Here is a 19,947-nt window from a genome sequence, read left to right on the forward strand (position 1 = left end):
CAATAAGCAAGCAGAGAAACCAGCAAAGGCAAAACTAATATTACAGTAAAAAACTCAGAGACTGTTACAACTGTGAAACTTCTTTGCAGGGTTTAGAAAATGCAAGAGCTTTTTATGGGCCTTACTTTTCTTGCACTCCCCTTTTTCAGGGGACATAAATGACTCTCAGCTGTGAAGGAACTACACGCATTTGGCTTACAGAATAAAAAAAACAAAACACGTTATTTTGGGGTTACTAGACAGAACTCTGTTCTGCAGAAATGAAATCAGAAATCAAAATCAGTGTATGCACGTTTTACAAAGCGGCACTTCCAACTTCTCCGAAACTCCGCAGGCTCGCAATTTCTTGGAGCCATTTTCCTTGCCTGACTTGCAGTGCGCTGAGGAACGTGGAGCTGGCAGGCAGATTGTATTACTACACCGAACCCCATCTGAAAGCATCAGCTACTGCAGGCTGCAGCTGTCCTGCTGCAGAGGCCAAGTTACTCGCACGGAGCCGTGCGACCCCGCTGTTCAATAAGCCGGGCTGCCTCTCCGGAGCCAGCCCCTCTCTGCAGAGCAGGGCAGCTGAGCTCCACCAACACCCCACTGCCAGCATCGCCCGCTTCAAACCCAGAGAAGCAACAGGCTTTGGGGAAGGACCCTTCGCTCCGGAATTCACTCCTACCAGCCTCAGAAGTTGTTGAAGCTCAGAGAGGGCTATGCAACCTGCCTAGTTTCCAAAGATCTTCCATGCAAGTAAACGTAATTTATTTAAATTATATTTAACTTTTATATTTAAATGTGTACTTAAAAATAAACCACCAAACTGTTAACCAAGCTGCTAACAAGCAAACAAGAATATTCCTACAGAAAATCCATTTTTATATATATTTTTTTTTCCCCCTAAAAAACCTCCTGCCCTTCTGCACCGTCCTATTCCATTTGCATCACAGCACAATGTTTACTGTGCAGTTTTAATGTCGATGGTAATGCAAGCATCCTCAGGTACAACACACAACCGACGAACAAAGACTGCTATCGGCACCCTGCTCTCCATCTTCGGCGACCTGCGTGTGCTCCATCGCAGCTCCTCAGGTTGGTCGCGAGAGAAGCAGCGCACGCACCTTTCCTGCCAGAGGACCCAAGAGCCAGTGCACAAGCTCGAGACTACACAAAGGACCTCTCCAAGGGTCGCAAAATTTAAATCGGAAGGGTCTTTCATTTTTATTTTTTTTTTTACGCAAAGAACTGTAACAGCTGAAAAGGGAAAGCTCATCTGATAAACAGAAATTGAAAACGTCACCAGTGTAATCAGATTTTGAGAAAAATATTTACACTGCAGCTGAATCAAGCTGCTCTGCAGCCAAACCCCAGCAAAACTGCAACAACGGAAAAGGTTTTGTGTCTGCTTTTTAATGACTGTATCCTAATTACAGCAAAAATTCATGCCCTCCCAATGCTGGTTGGGAGAATCACTGTAAAATGCAGGGTCCTGCAAATTAGCAAGCAAGTAAACAATAAAATCCCCCCAAGGATAACGCATCACAAAACACACTGCAGTCACTTCTTTGTCGAAGTGCAGTTTAATTACTTGTAAAAATAATGACTCCTTTGTACGGGCTCTCGCTACCATGCGTTGCTGCTCGGTATTTTGCTGAGTGGTACGCGCTGCGTGCCAAATTTGGTGCATGGATTATACAGAGTGTGCATAAACTGAGTGCAGAAAAGAGGTTGTACAGTATCCTTTGTGTTTAGACAGCACATAAATGATATATGCTCTCTTCATGGGATTTGGCTGCTTTTCTCTATTTTGAGACGTAATATTTCTCCTCTCAATAAGGATTTTCAAGCCTCGATCCCGTCTCATTGCAGAAAGTGCTAAGCACAACAAAAGTCTCTGCTGGGAAATCAGGCTGTGCCCATTTTGCAGCTGCTGTCCTCCCATGGGGAAAGGCCGTGGTGGTCCCCATGTCACACAATGCTCCCACTGCTCTGGCCAGCCCCGAGCTCCTAGCACTGTGCTTCACCACCGTCCCCCCAATACGGAAAGGATCTGCGACTTCCAGCGTCCACAGATTTCCGTTTGCAGGGCTTCATGGAGATGGCAGGGGTTTCAGAGTCACAGGGTACGTGGCACGGCTGTCCATTATATATATTTATACATTATATTTCCAGCCAGCAGCCCAAGAGGAAAACTAACCATAATGAACAGTTTAAGGCTAGACTAATAAGTACAGAACCTGAGATCTTGATGGTAACGTTACTGATGTTGCTAGTGTCTTATTTTCAAAGATGAACTGTAAAGGTCATCAGAGAAATCCTTTGGATTACATCAGTAGCACCCGTTGGAAGTCAATGGCGCAGGGCAATGCCAGGTAATCCAAGGGCTCTTCTTTTTTCTTTCCACCGAGTGAGAACTGCCATTCCAGTGCTGGAACCGGTTCTGAAATACTCCACCAACTACATGAATAGCTGTTGTAATAGTTCTGTTTACTTCCCATTTCCTTCTAAACTACCAGCTCTACTCATATTCAGATTACAGTACTTGCTGTGAGCTCTATAATCACGTTTTGGCCAACTGCAGCTTCTTGACAGTATGTAAAGTCTGCTAACATGGTTCACTTCACCTTGAAGAACGTTGCTGCAGTTACAGGATGAATTTGCACGTTCCAGTTTTACAAGATGGTCTACAAGGGAGCTGTGTGTTTTCACAGTATGAATGCTGAACTCAGTGGAGAAAAAAGTATCACTGTCATCATCTCCGTGTTGATCCCAGCCAATGGTGGCAGCAGAAAAGGTTGGAGTATAGCTCCTGTCCCACTCGGCACCTCCTCCATTCTCACTTTGCATGGGGTTGGCCGAATTGTTAAAGATGAAACTTCAATGCAATCACCCCAGCGGCACAGATCATATTTTTGCCTTCTAACACCCCGCCGAACAACTATCGAGAGCAGAATAATTTACAGTTCCTAATGGACAAATGTTGTGTGATAATGTGGACAACACAGCAAACTCCTAAACATGACACTGGGTCACTCAACGTAAACCCCAAGTATCTGAAAATTCAATCCACAAAAACAAAGTTATTAACAGAGCTTAAGAGAACCAGGCATCAGAATAACACACATGAAGACCAAATCTTTTCTCCTTTACAAACAGCCCCCCTCAGGACTCATTTCAGCTCTTTGTCTTTACTAGACTCAGCTTTTAAAGCTAGATCTCCAAACATTTGCTACTCATAAATAAATTGTCATCTTCTGGAGGATTCCTCGTAAAACACTGCAGTAAATGCTCATGCCGCTAGTTGCATGCTATGAGTTTGTAAGATCTGGCTGCTTCTCAAGACCACTCAAGAGAGAACTGTTTCTGCTGTTAAATACTTGCATTAATTCTTACCTAAACTTTTTACTTACATTGATAAGATACATATATTCTACAAGATGCTGCCTTATTTTAACACAATTATCACTACTTCATGTAACCAAAAAGCCCCAGATCTACAAAGTAAGAACACAACAGTCAACCACCACCAGCACAAAGCCCACCAGCTCCCCTCTCTTGGGCAGCTGTGCTTGTTGGAAGAAAAACTTTTTTGCTTGCGTTTGCATAAGGTTTGTCTTAATTAGTTGATATTATAGTGACTCAACTTTGGGCTTTAAGAGACAGCTGGAAGCACAACAGTGTGCAACAGAAAAGGAGAACATAACAAAACTATTGCATTTCCCGTAAACCCTAAGGACCTGCCCCCATTGTTGTTAGCAAGAAAGGTAAAAGCAAAATTACACAAAAATTGTCTTTAAGGGTAAAGTCTGGCGTGTAAGACAATATTCAGTGATAATGTACAGCAAAGGCAAGCATGATACTGAATGGAAAACTAGCAGAGGAACCATCAAATCATCCTTACGCCGTCAAAAGCTGGTACATCTTCTTGTGGCCCCTCTCCAAGGCCAAGCTCACAGGCGTTGCCCCTTCGTTGTTGGGGATCCTCAGAGCTTGTCTTCCACCAGGCAGGTGGAGCAGAAGCCATGCCAGGCGCAGCAAGCCCAGCCTCACCGCAAAATGCATCAGTGTTTCCCGAGGCATGTTCTCTGGGAAGAAAGAAGAAGAAAAAAAAAGAAATGGGAATTTGTAGGCTGCGGGTTAGGTGAATGCCACATCCCCACCTCCCAGCCGCAGCACACACCACAGCTGGCATGGAGCTGGCAGCCCAAAAGCCAAGGAACCTGCAGTACCTGGAAAAACACACTGGTGGCCAATGTCCAGAAGACACCAGTAATTTGAAGCGAGACACATGCTACAGTAGGACTAGAAGTGATTAGGACCTCTCAGGGTGAGACTGACCACAGAAGCCAAGGTGAAAGAACCACATAAACAGCCCCAGCGACCACCACGTTTCAGAACTTCCAAATAGAACCTGGCATTACAAGGTGGGCTATTCCAGACGTCCAAGCCTTCTCCTCACACACCCGGGACCAGGGTTTAGGAACGGACAAGTTTTGTTATTTAGGACAGGACGCCGATTTGTCCCGAGGCATGAGAAAAATCAAGTACATCTGAAGCACTAATCGAAAGATGTCATAAGAGCGAGCAGTTTAACCCCCTATGTAGACGAAAAAATGTGAGGATTTTGCTTTCCTGATTTGATTATGCCTCAGACCAGCTTTTCTCAGCTTTACACAGTAGCTCCATCATTCTGAATAGCAGCATTTATAAACTAGCAATCTCCGCTGCTGCTTTTTATGTTTAATAACCATGACCACCTAATTTGGTAAAAGTCACTCTCGAGCCTAAGCTTTCATCTCAGAAAAATATCCCCCCTACTCTAAAAGCTGCAGTGCTAGAACAATGCTCTGAAAAGTTTCAGCCAGAAACGAGCTCCAGATGCACTGCTGAAATACAGTTTTTGCAGATCAAAGTCTGTTACTTCTGTATGAAAGGCAAAAGCATTTGGGTTAAAAAAACTGTGAGAAATAAGAATTTCTTCTTATAATTAACAAAAGATTTCAGTATTGACTGGCAGCAATAACAACAAAGCAGCAACTGGGTCTCAGTAAACCATGCCAATGAGCACACTTGATATTTAATATCATAGCAATGATTTATTGGGTTATTAATTTGGTTGCCAGCCAAATCTATACAGCAGGTTTAAAAATGCAAGGACGTAATGGCTTGAGGATTTAATTAAGTATCTTTTTTCCTCAGGAAGTATGCCCCAAGAGAAACCACTTCTTCAAAGTGCTCTTGTTTTTCTTGGTTAGTTGCTTTCTTAAGGGACATTGTTAAGACCTTCAGTGAAAAAGAAAGCAAAAATGGGGAGTTCTCCCCTGCCTGAACAATTCTTCCTGACGTTTTGGATCAATTCCTGAAGAACTAATCTGTATTCAAGAACCAAAAAACTTTCTGGCACCGTCTCTCTTCCAAATGACTCCAAATTAGGTCTCCGGGCTACAAACCAATCCTTCCCCCTTAACCTCCTCTTGATTACCGTAAAGCAAAACCATGCTGTCCTGAATACATGAGCATGTCTGAATGGAGGTTCCAGCCGATCAGAGAAAAAGGGAATAGCTGAGCTCATTCAGAGACGAATTCTCAGCCTGTGGGAGTGTAATGACAAGGAGTTTGGTATTGCTATGGAGCGTAATGCTTTAGAAATAAACAACGCAACAAGGTAGTTAAGTTATCGTTGTCACAGTCTGAGACTTGGAGAATAATGAAAAATAACACACCACATAGACAGATCTAAAGGAAAGGCTACTGATGAGGTTGCAAAAAGGAGAAAGTGTTGATACACGTGGGATTTACCCCGAGTGAAAGCAGATGCCCAAGGTTTCACTCAATGAACTTGCACAACACTCCTACATTACCTGTACACTAACACAGTGTTGGAGCCAGCTAGCACAGCTGAAGCAGTACAAATCCTCCTACTCAGATGCAGGACGCACAAAAGCACCTCTGCTAGAGCAAACAACTGCCGTCCAAACAAAGAAAGTGTTGCACTGGTCTGATTACACCTGTTCTAGCATGGGACCTCCTGTTCCAGCTGCTTCGTTGAAAGGAAGAATCATCTTCCTAACTAAAACAGACAGTCTCGCACCAGAACTGAGCAGAGTAGACCTGCAAAGCATAAGCACAAGTCTCTGGACCAAAATGTTTCCTCCTCCCTCAGCTGAAAGCCTTACCGCTGGGTAGAAGCATCTTCTGCTCACCAACTCATGGTTCACCACTAGACACACATACCAATGGCAAGTTCTGCAAGATCCAGGCAAGTACTCATCCTGTCCCTGACCCAACTGGGTGCCCCTCTCTGCCTCATATTTCCACAGAAGAAATGCCCCCTCCCAAATGGCCCAAATGTCCATCTGATGTAATCTCCTCATATGACAGAAATTTCTGAAAACTCCACCTGTTTCCCATTCTTTTGAAACCATGTTCTTTATCATCAAATTAGTGGACACAGGGGTCCCAGCGTTTGGATGGAGGTGTCTACAAACAGAGCTGAACTGCCTGTGGCCCTGCCCTGCCCCAATGCCTCTCAGCAACGACGACGTGCACAGAAGATCTGTACAAGAAGACATGGCGTGTTGCCATCCAGAGCATATTAAAAACACAGACTCACTATCCAGACCTATTTGGAAAGATCTGCCTAAAATATAAACTGGCACGAGGCCATCCAAACAGATGGGCACAGATGATGGCTGCAAAGAGACAAAGTACCATACACACAACAACTGCAGGGGCCCCAGGCAATGGCTTTAGAAGGTTCTGGAGCGTGCAAAACTTGCACAGCTACATTAAGAGGCGTGTGCCATCTGTGGGCTGGATTAACTACCAATCTATAATGAAAAAATTATCCGTTGGTGTATGGTGTTGCTCAGAACAAGAGGAGAGCTGGTCTGCATCAAGTATGGGAGTGTTGCTGGATGGGGAAGGGAAGATGACGGACAGATCTCCCCTACCTTTGAAGAAGCTTGCAGTACAAAATGTTGGAAATTCAGTCAATGATTTCAAAGTCTTGTCACGGTGCAAAATGCCCGTCCCAGGCATGGAAGAGTAACAAAAGCTTTAACATGCAATAGCCAGAGCTCCTTCTCCTACCACATATCAAGCATGAGCTCCTCATCTTAAAATGGCCATCCTCTGAATGTCAACAAAAATCTTCTTGTAATTAGGAAATTGTGGAAATACAAGACATACGATACTGGAATGGCCAAGGTTGTTTTGTTCCTTTCTTGTTTCCTAGTAATAGGCAGGAGTTAAAACATATAATTATTGTCCCACAACGGCAGGGCACTCTAATCCAGCTGGCAAAACTTAGGACTTCAGATATATTATTTTTATGTATTTTTTTTCAGCTGTGACACAAGAGCAGATGCTTTATCTGGGTAACTAAGGACAAAATTTCCATAGAAGACTGTCAAAGGTACTTTGTTAATGGTAAAGGATTAAGGTTTAAGGTGCTATTAGCACAGAACAAATACGCATTGAAGAAGAAAAAAAGTTTTGGTATGACACATCCAAGAACACACAAACTGTTCTCTGAGTAAAAACTTTCATTTTAATCCTGATTAAGCAACAGAAAAAAAATACCGTTCCTTTTTAAAAACCGCTCTCTACATAGAGTAACCCACACCTAATTGCTCTGTTTATCCTCCATGTCCTGAGACATCTCGTCAAGGAACAGACAGTCATGGACTGGCTAGTATCTCTTGCTAGACTTCTTGTGATGGTGACCTTCACTTGGTTCTTACCCAAAATCACATATACGTGGCAATTTTGAAATCTACCATCAAATCTGGCCTCAAAAAATCACGCTTTCTGCTGGAAATGTTCCCACTGCTCAGATAAGCCCTTGAGAAACCTGGGGAGCAAAAACCAGCAACAAGCTATCGCTTAACGCCGAGGTCCTAGAGGAGGCCTGCAGCAGAAAACAGCAGTGAAGGAAGGTCAAGGCAAAGACGCTGTGTTTGGAGTTACGAGTTCAGTTAATAAAAGGATGTGTGGGTAATTCCTTTTTAATCTCATAAACAAGAAAATTCACAAAGCACACCAAATCATCTTCATGTCCCCATTCCCACTAATACCAAAGGGAACAGAAACTTTCTCATGCCAATGACTTCTCAGCCACACACTGAGCAGCACATCCGAGTACCGAGCAGCACATTTCAGACGCTGCCTCAACAATAGTTATTTTTTGCTTCCCATTTTCCACTGCAGAGGGCACTAAATTTAGGTATGGAAAAGATTTTTTACATCTTCTCAAGGACTCCAGCTGAACAGACCACTTTGTGCTGTTGGCATGGGAAAGATCATGTCGATTTGTACCACATACAGCCTTCATCAGAGGGCAGAGAAAGTGACCAGCAGATTGGGAAGGATATGAAACCGAAAAAAAAGGGTATCTGCAACTATGACACTGAAAGGGTTCAAAGAGAAACTATAAAAAGAGTGCAGCAGATGAACAGATTAAAGCTTTACATCTGAAAAACATCATCAGCCACATATCTTTAACATCGTCCCATGGAAAAAAACGTTAGCTCCTAACAGTCAAATTTCCTTCTAACTATTTCTGAAAGCTTTTTAAGGTTTTTTTAGGCCTTATGATTTTTTCTTTAAAATAAGGCACTTTCTTGGGTTACTTTCTCTCTTCAGACATTCTCCCTTTCTGTAAAAAAACCCAAATTACTTATCTCTAATCACGGTGACACTCGTGTTGCGCTGTGCACTGATATCCCATCGGTTTTGTAGATGAAGTTCTACAGCTCGTTATCCAAACCCAGACTATTTCAAACCAGGGCAAAGCATTTCCCGCTCTGCCCCCCTCCTACCTAGCGAGCTCCCTGGTTTCACTGCTCAGGCAGTACTTACCGCACGCGGCTGTTTATTCCGCAGCATTTCTGGGAAGCTGTACGTATTCAAGACACCAGTAACCGCGTTCCTAAAGTTAAGGAGCTGTTAAGTGTTTTATCTAACGAGATGGTCTCCTGGTTCTATGCCCGCAATTGTGGCTGACCATCTCGCAGCTCACCAAAGGGACTGCTTCTCCTTACGCTCCCAGGCGAACGGCTCCACAACGCGGTCCATCACTGCAAACCTCTGCCAGCATTAAGCAGCTCCCGAAAACACCAGCTCGGAAAGCTCACACCACTGAAGTTGTAACTATCACTCTGGGTTTCACTGTTTACTTTTAACAAGCAAAATGAAAAGACTTTGATTCCTCAAATGTTTCATCAGAATACTATTTAAAAGGAATTCTGAAAGTGGTCTGTTTACTACTAATCGTTAAGTCAAGGATAAAGCTCTAAGCTTTTCATACCTGAGCCCTGGATCTTCCCTAACTTTTTTTCTACTTTTTTTCTGCAACACAAACAAGTCATAATCATTACTCATACCTCCAAATACTCTGTTCTGGTTTTCTAGTTAGTTTATTTTCTTTTCAGTCATCTAAAATAGAACATCACAGTCCTGTATTTACATTGCATGCGTTCGCAGAATACATATTAAATTTTGATTTCCAGATATAAAGTGTAACAATCTGTTCCACTTAAACAGCTGCCTTTAAATGCCACTGAGAACAGTAAATAACCCTACTTTTGACAGCAGTAACAACTATGTTCTTTAGAAAGTTACAGTGCACTTGTAATAATTAAGATGGACATGATTATACGTCACCTGAAAGTAATGACATGTTTGGAATCCCATGGTAACAAGAGTAATCCTTAATTATGGATATTCTGAAATTGTGGATGCTGTTGGAGTTCATACAGATAGATAATTACGAGCAAGGTCCTGGAGAGCCTGCTGCAGAGGGATGGTGTGTGGCTGGGAGACGGGCACAGTCCTCGGGACACACCTGCCCCGGGACAGAAGCGATGAGGACGGCAGCCGTGCCAGGAGGAGGTCAGGAGACACCTGCCCAAGGGGTTCAGACACCCTCCGTACCCGCAGTGCAAGTCCTTTCCCTACACACGTATGTGTCCTGCCCTGACCCTACAACGTGAGGACACGCTGCTGAGTAGGACCACGGCACCACGCACCACCCTGCTTCCTTCGTCTCCGGCCTCGGCACGTGCCAGGCTTCCTTTTGCTATCCAGTTCATGTGACAAAATGGTTGAGTATCTTCTGCCTGCCTTGGTGAGAGAGGATGGAGCCCAAGGAACTGCGACGTCAGGAAACTCAGCTGCTCCCCACCCCAGTTCTGCTAGCATGGCACCAGGTGGGACCTGGAAGATATGTTACTCTCCCGTAGTCCCACTACCTGGGACCTCTGTGAAATATTTAATATCTGTGGGTAAACACATACTTAATGCAAGTCTTTCTAGGGTCCTTTTCTCTAAGCTAAGGATTAAAAGCTAACTTGTTCTCTGAGGTCTTCTACAAATAGCAAGTAGCAGGCTGCACCTCAGCTGTCCTACACAGCAGGTGGGTTCAGGGAGAATGAGCAAAGTAAAAGTGATAGCAGGAAAGCAACTTGGAAGTCAGATGCATGACATCCTAAGAACAAACCACACAGCGAAAACACGGCCACTGTCACTGGAAAAAGGACCAAAACACCACAAGTCCCTTCTTCTCTGCTTTCCAGTCAGCTCCACGGCTGTTGGTCAACTGTGCTACTCCTCCACAGGAATATAAGGTTGATCAAAACACCCTGAAACCCAAAATGCCTTTTGAGAGTAGCTGTCATGAGCAAAAGCTTGAGAGAATAGCTTATGTTTATATATTTTTGGGGAAAATGCTCCATGAAGAAATTGTTCCCTACATACCTTATTTAAGTCAAATCAGGATCAAATCAGAAGAGCAAAGAATCAGAACTAAGAAATTTGGCCACAAGTATCACCCTTCCACCAAACAGCAAGCAGGAAAAGCTGTAAGATGAGACCTCTGACAAATGGTTTAAGAGAGGGGATCCTGTTTTCTGAACTTGCTCTTCCCACCAGGGATTCATCATGTCCAGCCCCTGCTCTCCATCGCACGAGCGTTACCGTCAGTGGTACGACCAGGCTGGGTACCGCGCTCCACACCGCTGAACAAAAAGCTCATCATCAAAGCCCCAATCCTACAAAAACAGTCTGGGGGGAAATTTGGCACAAAGGGTTCATTCAAAGCTTGCTGAGGAACGAATCCACTTTTTTTTCCAGTAGATTTTGAGTGACGGATGACAAACTTGTGATCACAAATTTAGTCTTTCACATTGTAACAGAGTAATATAAATTAATAAATATTTGGTTTTGAGCAAGTTAACCAAATCCTTAAAATAATATTACTGTGGGAATGCCGCTCAATGCATTTAATCTTTGGGCCATTTCTTTTTAAAGCAATAAAACCTTTTGCTGTTCCAGACCAATGAAAAAAAACAGAATGAGAATACTGCAAATGAACATTGTGGGGTTTTGAAAATGTACTGCCGACAACACAGGAAGAAATGTCCATTTTATTTTCAATCTGTTTTAACGAAAATGGCATCTAAAGAGATAATGAAGGAATAAATGTAAAGACTACCTATTGTGAAAGAGATTAAGATTACCAGGATTACTGAAACTGAACAAATTTCTGGGTTGAATGGTAACAACCAACTTCAGTAAGTTACATACAAATAAATCTCAAAAACAAAAGGGCACAGGAATGTTTGGAAATGTCCTCCAGCAGTTTTAAATAACCTTGGAGGTACTTCTAACCTGCAGCTGAAAGGACGTGCTCTTAACAAGCTGGCAGTATGACTGTACCATACCTTTAATTCTGAGCAATGGCAAACTCTTCAAGAATGAGGATCTTGGTTTGGTAACCAAAACATAAACAAGCAGACGATTCTCACACAGCTTTGCCCACAGTAATCCTGCATTTTTCCATACTAAAAAGTCAAACCTACTAATGTGTTAGAAAGAGGGGGTGCTGCAACAGCATAAGGAATCCTAATGGATGAATGCAAACCACTGAAGATCATTTTAATGATGTGACCACCAGTCTGCAGGTACCTGGGAGCATGTGGGGAGTTACTTGCCGCCTCCTCCTCGGTGGAATGGACCTTAACCATGCACATCGCACTGCACAAACCTACTGATATGAAAGATTAGTTGAACAGCCTCAGCAGATGGAGCTGGAAGTTACTTTTAGCAGCTTCTCTGCCCTCTGGTCTGTGTGATGGCAATGAACTCCCTGCCCTCTGTTCAAAGACTGCTCAGGGCTGGGGGCAGGCAAAAGTAAGGAGAAGCCTCCACACAGAGCCATCCCCTCCTCAAAAATCAGCACAGAGTTGGCTTCATGGTAGAGCTTCTACCCAGCTTCTGTCTGCAGAAGGGCCATTACTTCCTAACTGGTTTTGCAAAAGCTAGACTCCTACTTCAGTCCTTAGAAAAATCAACTTTTACACATGCTTGACAGCAGCGGCCATCTCTGACCAGCAGCTCCCCACCAAGATGTGGCACTCAGGGAGCTGGCTGAGGCTCCCAGCTCGCTCCTGCCTTCAGAGGTTTTGCTAAACAGCAGCGTTTTGTTTCCAACCCACAAGAGCCCACAGAGACATGCCAGCTTAGAGGCAGCACGAAAAATCTTTCAAGAAGGGATCTGACATTTTCTTTTGTTCTCATTTCTATAGTATTTTCTCCTTCGGGAAGGTTATTTGAAGTTTCTGGCGCTGACATTTAGCAAAATGGTAAATATGAATTGGAATAGCTGTTCATAGGTAGTGACGCAGCGCAGGACAGGGTGGCCCACTGGAGGGGCACTGGCCAGAACACACGTCATTGCTCCCACAGTTTTGGTCTTTGCTGTGCTTTTCTCTTTCCCCCACACAAATTAACCCACAAGCACCAGTACAGGGGTGCTACATTTTACCACAGAGGTTTTCCTAATCTAGTGATCCATCATAAATCAGAGACATCTCTTCCATCTCGCTCTAGCAAAACAGCTTCGTGACCAAAAGGATGCTTACGCATGCAAATCTTTCCTTTTCACAATCACAAAAATTCCCCCAAAATCCCTATGTGTAATCAGCTCACTGCAAAAAATTGCCAGATAAATCTGCCTCTAGCAAAAATGCTGATCAGAAGCTGAAAGACAGACCAAGACATCAAAACTGCCCTTTTTCAGTTCTTTATGAAAGAACTCGCTGCAAGGGAACGTATTTTATAGCACCAACATTCTTGAATAAAAGTTGCATTTAGTGTCACTACATTGATTCACTTCCACTTTTGTCTACAAAAACCTCACCACAAGATGCCAAATGCTCAGCACCACAGAGCTCCCCGTTCTCTGACGGATGCTCTACGGGTCTATTAGCATTCAGAGCCCCACACGATCACGACTTCCAGGCACACAAGCGCATGCTGAGCAAATCAATGTAAATCCTACGACCTGATTTCCCTAAGTGCAGATTTTCCACAGAATAACCAAAGTCAAAACAAGAAACCGGATCTCAGCCCTCCTGCAAAATCAGCAACAATTCAGAGCTTCAATCAAAGCTTTCGTTAAGATTACTTTGACTGTATTTTTATCACTTAAACCAGAAATGTCTGCGTTATCACAACTTTTTTAAAAGCAGAAAGAAATATCATGTCTTCCACACAGAGGAAGAGAATACCAAGTGTTTATATCCTTGTAAACATACGACAGCATCTGAATTTCTATCCAGAAGCCATTAAATATGATCAAAACTTTTAACATCTGCTAGCACTGCTTCAACTGCCTGCCTGTGTATTCACGTTTACAAAAGCAGTCAGCAAGTCAGTGAAAAATAAAGCAAGAAAAACTCTCGTAGAAAACCCTGTCACAGTGAACAGAACTGAGCCTGCTGCGCCGAGCAAGCCACGTCCCACTCCTCTTCATCTGTTTAGGCCATTGTAGCCTATAAAGGATACTGGATGCCTCACAGTGACATTCCTCTTTGCCAAAACACCCTGAAAATTTACAAGAAGGATTTGTACAGACTGGAACTAGCCCCCCAGTACATCAATATGCTTCCTTAAGGTCCCCTGTGGCAAAAAAAAAAAAAGCAGAACTCCAAGGACACAGACACGCCAGAGCATTCCAAACACCTCGGCACTTCTGCTTCAGCCATCGCCGGAGGCTTTGGGCCAGCCTCGGGGTTTATTTATAAGCCCTCAGTAGCCCTCACTGCTGTGGTTAAGGGCTACTGTTAGTCAGGCTTTCCCACCTTCCCATTTTATTTGCAAAATCGTCCAAGGCTTATTTTGCAGCAAGCCTGTGTTCGCCCAGCTGGTGTCCAACACAATCCTCAGGGGCAGACCCCCAACTTCTCCAAGAAAAATTAGATGTATTTTACACACTACAGTCACTTTGCACATGTGCTGTAAAACCAGCCAAAATTGCCAAGTTTGTGGCACTAGGGTAATATTCCCAGGAGCACCAGACTTTCTACACACAGACAGGTTTCTCAGAATCTCAGAAGTGTGATGCTGATACACGAACAACTACATACACACACTCCCCATCCCCCCCTTCGGATGTGTTTTAAAACACCAACCATTTACAACAGCTTGTGCTATTTCATAAGAGAAGACACAGAGCAAACATCAGCGCCTGATGTATTTTAAGGTGGCTGAAGTGCAAAGCACAGCATGCAGATGTAGCAGGAGCATGCTGGTGCACATCATGTCCCATCTCTCAGCGCAGAGGCCAACACACGTTACGCCAGACGCGTGAACAGTTCCCAAAGCAGGGAACCCTTTTCCCCTGGCTTTTTACCTCCTTCCCAACCCATGAGTCTCACATGTGCCCCACCGTTCCTCACCGGTCAGGGACTGGTCCTCTCCCAGCACGTTCCATTCTGCCGGCAGTTTCAGGTGTCGAAACGCCAAAGCCACTTTCTCATCCAAAAAGTCCACGTCGGCAGCAGGTGGTCTCGACCGGTCCAAGAACCGGGTGAAGTTTAGTGCCTGCTGGTTGCCGGCGCAGGTGGCCAGAAACTGGGCAGCATCGTAGGCTTCATCCTGGACAAACTGGAAACTCTCTTCTGCCACAACCAGGATGGGATGACCTTCTCTAGAGGCACAAAGTGCCACCTTCACTGTCTCACAGCAGTCATGGCCTGAAAAATAAAAGCAAGGGAAATGGTTAAAAAGAACAATTGCATGTGCTGAAGAAACACAACTGAGCAATCCTTTTGACTCACATAGTCTTTACATGCAATCAGGTAAGAATAAGCTTTTGAGGGTCACAGCTCTAAACACCATCTTGGGAATTTATATGGATCATCAGAGGTAAGCATTTCTTACAGACTTTCAAAGGAAAAGATGTGTAACTCTTCTCTGTCACAACATAAAACAAGAAAAGTAAGCCACCCCTATCTGACCAGACTATTGTTGATCAGCAACACATGAACTCAAGAGCATTAAGTAATTCAAATTAAGATTTTGCCAACGCACCAAAAACCAGATTATATGGTCAAACTTTTCTTTTCCAGCTCCACAGGACTCCAGTCACTCACCAGAAACAATCCAAGTGCTGCAAAAGTAAGTACTCCAAATGCTTTCACAACACTTGGCTTGTACCGAAAACACTGCAATTTCACCTAAAGCAAAGACCTAAATGGCGAGGAGAGTGCAACCTGCCCAGGCATGCCGCGTGCGTGCCCTCAGCGCCCATGCTCACCGCTGCACCTGCCCCTTGCGTTTGGGTTCACATGACAACGCTAAAACTAAGCTGTTTCTGCTAAATAAAACATGGAAATGGCTACTATCCATATTTACAAAACAAGGAGGTTTCGTAACTTTATTTATTTAGAGCAGGGGAAACAGGAGAAAGGATGCCTTGGCACGGCAGCAATTTCATTTGACTCAGAAACTAAAAAATAAAAACCAAAAAAACCCCCCAAAAAATCCCACACCAAAAACTCACACCACCTTTTTGCGATTTTAAAAGGCAAAATATACTCTGTGTCCACCACAAGCAGCATTTGTAATGGTCGGACGTGCCCCTTCAATAATAAGGTTTGTGTTTCAAGTTCACCGTGCGGCACAGTTTCTTGTTCCAGTCTCGGACTGACGTCATGGCTGTTTTTGCCAGAACAGCATGGACCCTGCGCTAATTACTGGAAAAGCTTCTTTTTGCCCATGACCTCAGCATACTGCTACATTCATGAAACCCTGCTTAATTAAATACAAAATGACGATTTGTTTTTAAAGGCTTGAAAATTCAATTTAAGCCCCTATTTGCGGTCAGTGGGAAAGTTTCCTTCTTGTGTCGGGGCCCTTTGCTGTTGATTTCCCTGACAAAAGGAAAAATATGTCCCTAATCTTCATGGTCTTTCAGCCAACCTTCCAAATCTGTTCTGAGGCTTTTGGCATGTATACAGGTTTCGCCTGCTGAAAGAAGCAATCCCGAAGTTAATTGAAAGGTCAAAACTGCTATTAGGACACCGTGGGTAGCACCAAAATTGTCAGAGACGAGGCTGTGCGGCTTCCTAAGGAGACCAAATGCAGCTGGAAAAGTATCAAAGCCAACTGCAGAAGGGGAGGAAAACACACATGGATGTTGCTGCAACAGATCAGTACAACCAGGAGGCTCTGAAGCTGAAAGCTGAGAAAACGTCTTTCCTTCCAGCACCGGGCATCTATTAGCAAGAGGATGATGTGAAAGCTGAAGGAACAGATTTACTAGTATTGATGTTGTAATAAAGAATAAGGGTAGGAAGACCCGCTTCTACTGGTCTTGGAAATATTGCACATGCATCCTAATACATCACCAGTCAATAGGATGGGTAGGGTTCTCAGCAGCCCAGATGAAACCCATTCACAAACTCCACTCCTCCTCACAGTAGAAGCCTCAAATGTCAAAGGGAGAAGCAGGGGGACAGTGCATCTTTGGGGGAACATGCCTTTAACGCAGTTCAGAACTGGGCATCCCTCCCCCTACGTCTTCTTGCTTTGCTCATCTTCCTAAGGACATTAGAATAGGGATCAGGTAAGACTTCTCGATTTTTTTTATAACCCCGACAAAAGCAGCGAGCTGCATGCAGCCTGCTGAGAACGCCGTGCTACCCTACGGGAGCTGACTCGAGTGCTGTGAACTTGGCTCTCCCTTAAGCAAAGCAGTGGAAGGTCTCTAGAACAGAGAGTTAAAAAAAAAAAATCATAATAAAAGACTGCTTAATAGAATGAGAAAAGCTAAACCTTTCATTTTTTTTTTTTTTAAACTATCTTCTGTCTATTCTCATAAGAATCCCATCTGCAAAATAACCTAGCATACGGCTACGGTGCCAGAAAGCCAGTGGACTTTCAGTATTGAAGCAGGAGGCAAACATGGCCCAGGAGCAGCTGCAGAGAAACACTGGGACAGTCACTTCCCTCTCATGAAGCCAAACAACTCTTCTGTGGGACAGCAAAAGCTTCTCCATCCTGACAACAACTAGAAAGACCTCAGTCAAGACACGCGGTCTCCTTAAACTGGCACATGATGGATGTACACAAAGCTCCCTTGGATGGAGCGCATGTGAAACACCAGCCCCAAAATTTAGCAAAGCTACAGCAGCTTTTAATGCAACGCAAGGGGAGGTGACAAAAAGGCTACGTCTTGATCTGCAGCCAACGGTTCTCTTGAAACTCCCCCAGATATCTAACACAGCCTTGAAAGGGAGGTGACAGAGCTGACGATCCGTTTTCATCTAACAGGATCAAACAAGCATCCTGCTAAACCCTGGGGAATGTTCTTCGAAAGGGCAACCGCTAGCAACGCTTTGATGTTCTCCTTCTCTACATCTGAGAAGATGTCAGACTCAGGGTGTAAGAGCCTGGGACAGGTTCTGACTTTTGGCAAGCAGTTCAAACGAAAGAGGAGCCAGTAAGTAACAAGCATGGCCAACACTAAAAAGACTGCTCAAGAGGTCTCTGCCCCCCCGCTTCAAAACCGCTACAGGAACGATGTAAGCAAACATGTCCCCAGTACTTGAACCTTCTGAAGGAACCACTTTGTCAGTGGGGCAACGCTTCTCTCCACATCAAAGACAGTTGCTTCCTTTGCCTAGACTAATATCTGAACTTTCACAGCCCCTTTTCCCAGAGCACTTGCAAAAGTGAGCTAAGCTTTCTGGCGCTCTCAGGAGATAAGTGGTTATCATCTGTAAAACAAGCCCAAATCTGTTGTTACGAGGTTCAGTAACTTGCCCAAGATCACAAAGAGCTCCGGGCAGTGCCAGAATAGACGCTATTGGTCTTGAACCATCCCTCTTCTGCTCCAGTTGGCAGACAGCAGGGCTTCCTCCTAACGTGGGTTAAACACCAAGTCACGCACTCCGCAAGCATCAGGGCGTTCGACCACTGGCTGCTGTAGCCCCCTCATACACCTTCCCCAGGAGCGGAACAGAAATATGTCTGACTTGTTAAAAAGGTAATAAAAACCAGAAAGAGTGACGAGCCTATTTATAAAGGTTTGCACTTTGTCAGGCTGCAAACACATGTAACTGAAAAATTACACAGATGAGCGTGCCCGCAGAAGGAAAGAGCAATCTCTGTGCTTCACAACGTGATCACGTTCACAGTGCCGCCCAGCACCCCTCCTGACCGCCTTTCGCCTTCTCCAGAGATCAGGCCCTCTGGCCAAAACAGCCATCACAAGCAAATGATGAAACACTGAACATCGTCACACTGGTATCACCCAGCAGGACCCCAGTTTCTACCTTGCTGACGTCTCATCCTGCACAGAGTAACTTCTTCAGGCGCATAGCTAGGCTTCTCCATACTTTTTTTTTTGCCACAGTATGAAATTAGGTAATTTATGCTAGCCTAACTGTGATAAAAGTCAAAAAACCCACCCCTTAATTCTTCCTGCATTGCATTTTACCCCATTTCTTCCTTTTCCTCCTCAGTTACTTTAAAGTCAGCTTGGAAATAGCTACTTGGAGCCGTTTTGAGAAGTGCCAACATATTGCAGGAAAAATACAGCAATTAAAAAAACCCTATTTCAGTCTATGCAAGGATGGGAGCAGCAACTGCTTCTGTTGTGATAACGCAAATTCCACATCTTCACGTAAAACCACGCTTTAAAATGTAGTTTAAATGAGACAATAGCTCTTGAACTAAAGAATTCCTTACTGGGCCACTTACTGAAGCTCACTTTGGGCAAGAAACAAGAACAAAAAACGAAAACATGTTGTTCCAGTCTCTCTGTACTTCTCTCTGAAGAGATGAGACGCATCAGTGCGACAGCACCGCCTCCTCTACATGCCAGCGATGCAAAACAACAAGCAGAAGAAAAGGTGGAGGTTTCTGAGCTGTAAGCAATCAACAGAGAAGTTAACGCACGGCCTTAGACCTGGCCATCTAAATGGGTACCTGTGGCTGGGATCTGGGGCGCGGTTAAAAGGGCTGCAGCAGATTCAGACTTTTTCTCACTAAACAAGGCGCACATGGAGAAAAAACACCCCTAAAGAGAGCTTTACCAAAACATGATTTCATTTCCTGCTCCTCTAACTGTGGAAATCCTGTCCAAACCTCCTATTTTCAGAGTTCACATTTGAGCTATCAAACAATGGGTCCCCAGCCTGGGCGGCTATTTAAAGCCCCACGGGAAGCACATGCTTGGGCTTGCCTGGTAGGTGACTAAGGACGCTGGTGCTAATTCTGTCCTCTGAGTTACCGTGGCGGAGCTGGGTTGAATGAGGTCTTACAAAGAGATATAAGCAGGAAAGTAAAGCCAGACAACAAGCGTGGTGAATCTCCTGGAGCATCTTGGATCTGCATCCAAGAGATGTTGCCATCTGGTGGCTCCTGGACAGGGAAATCAAGAGATCTCCTGTGGCCCTCCAAAATGTACTTCTTTCCTGCTTCAGAAACCCCAAATTCTGGTTCTGAAAATCAGAGCCCATATTTGAAGTGCATCTGCGTGATTTACACAGTTATTGTACTCACTCTTGCAACACAGGAAACCTTATGAAATCCATAGGCATGGCACCAGTAACAGATGGGAGCCTCTGTTTTTTTCTTTTAAACCCTCGATTATTAATATGGAGAGCGTAG

The 19,947-nt window shown here is 44.3% G+C and overlaps 1 protein-coding gene across 13 annotated transcripts in view; it reads right to left on the minus strand.

Moving 5' to 3' along the window:
- The window catches only part of AKAP13 (A-kinase anchoring protein 13), a 232,238-nt gene that overhangs the window by 117,042 nt on the left and 95,249 nt on the right, over positions 1 to 19,947 (minus strand). For 12 of the 13 annotated variants that reach the window (XM_075432217.1, XM_075432205.1, XM_075432212.1 and 9 more), the window contains 2 exons: positions 14,727 to 15,023; positions 3,887 to 4,070 (listed from right to left, as the gene is read on the minus strand). In XM_075432217.1, coding sequence (XP_075288332.1) covers positions 3,887 to 4,070; positions 14,727 to 15,023 — 481 coding nt within the window. Of the gene's footprint in view, positions 1 to 3,886; positions 4,071 to 14,726; positions 15,024 to 15,422; positions 15,465 to 19,947 lie in introns of those variants that run through there. The other variant, XM_075432215.1, reaches the window with a different exon arrangement.

This window comes from Opisthocomus hoazin, chromosome 10 (assembly GCF_030867145.1).
Source record: "Opisthocomus hoazin isolate bOpiHoa1 chromosome 10, bOpiHoa1.hap1, whole genome shotgun sequence".
In the NCBI taxonomy this organism is placed as follows: Eukaryota; Metazoa; Chordata; class Aves; order Opisthocomiformes; family Opisthocomidae; genus Opisthocomus; species Opisthocomus hoazin.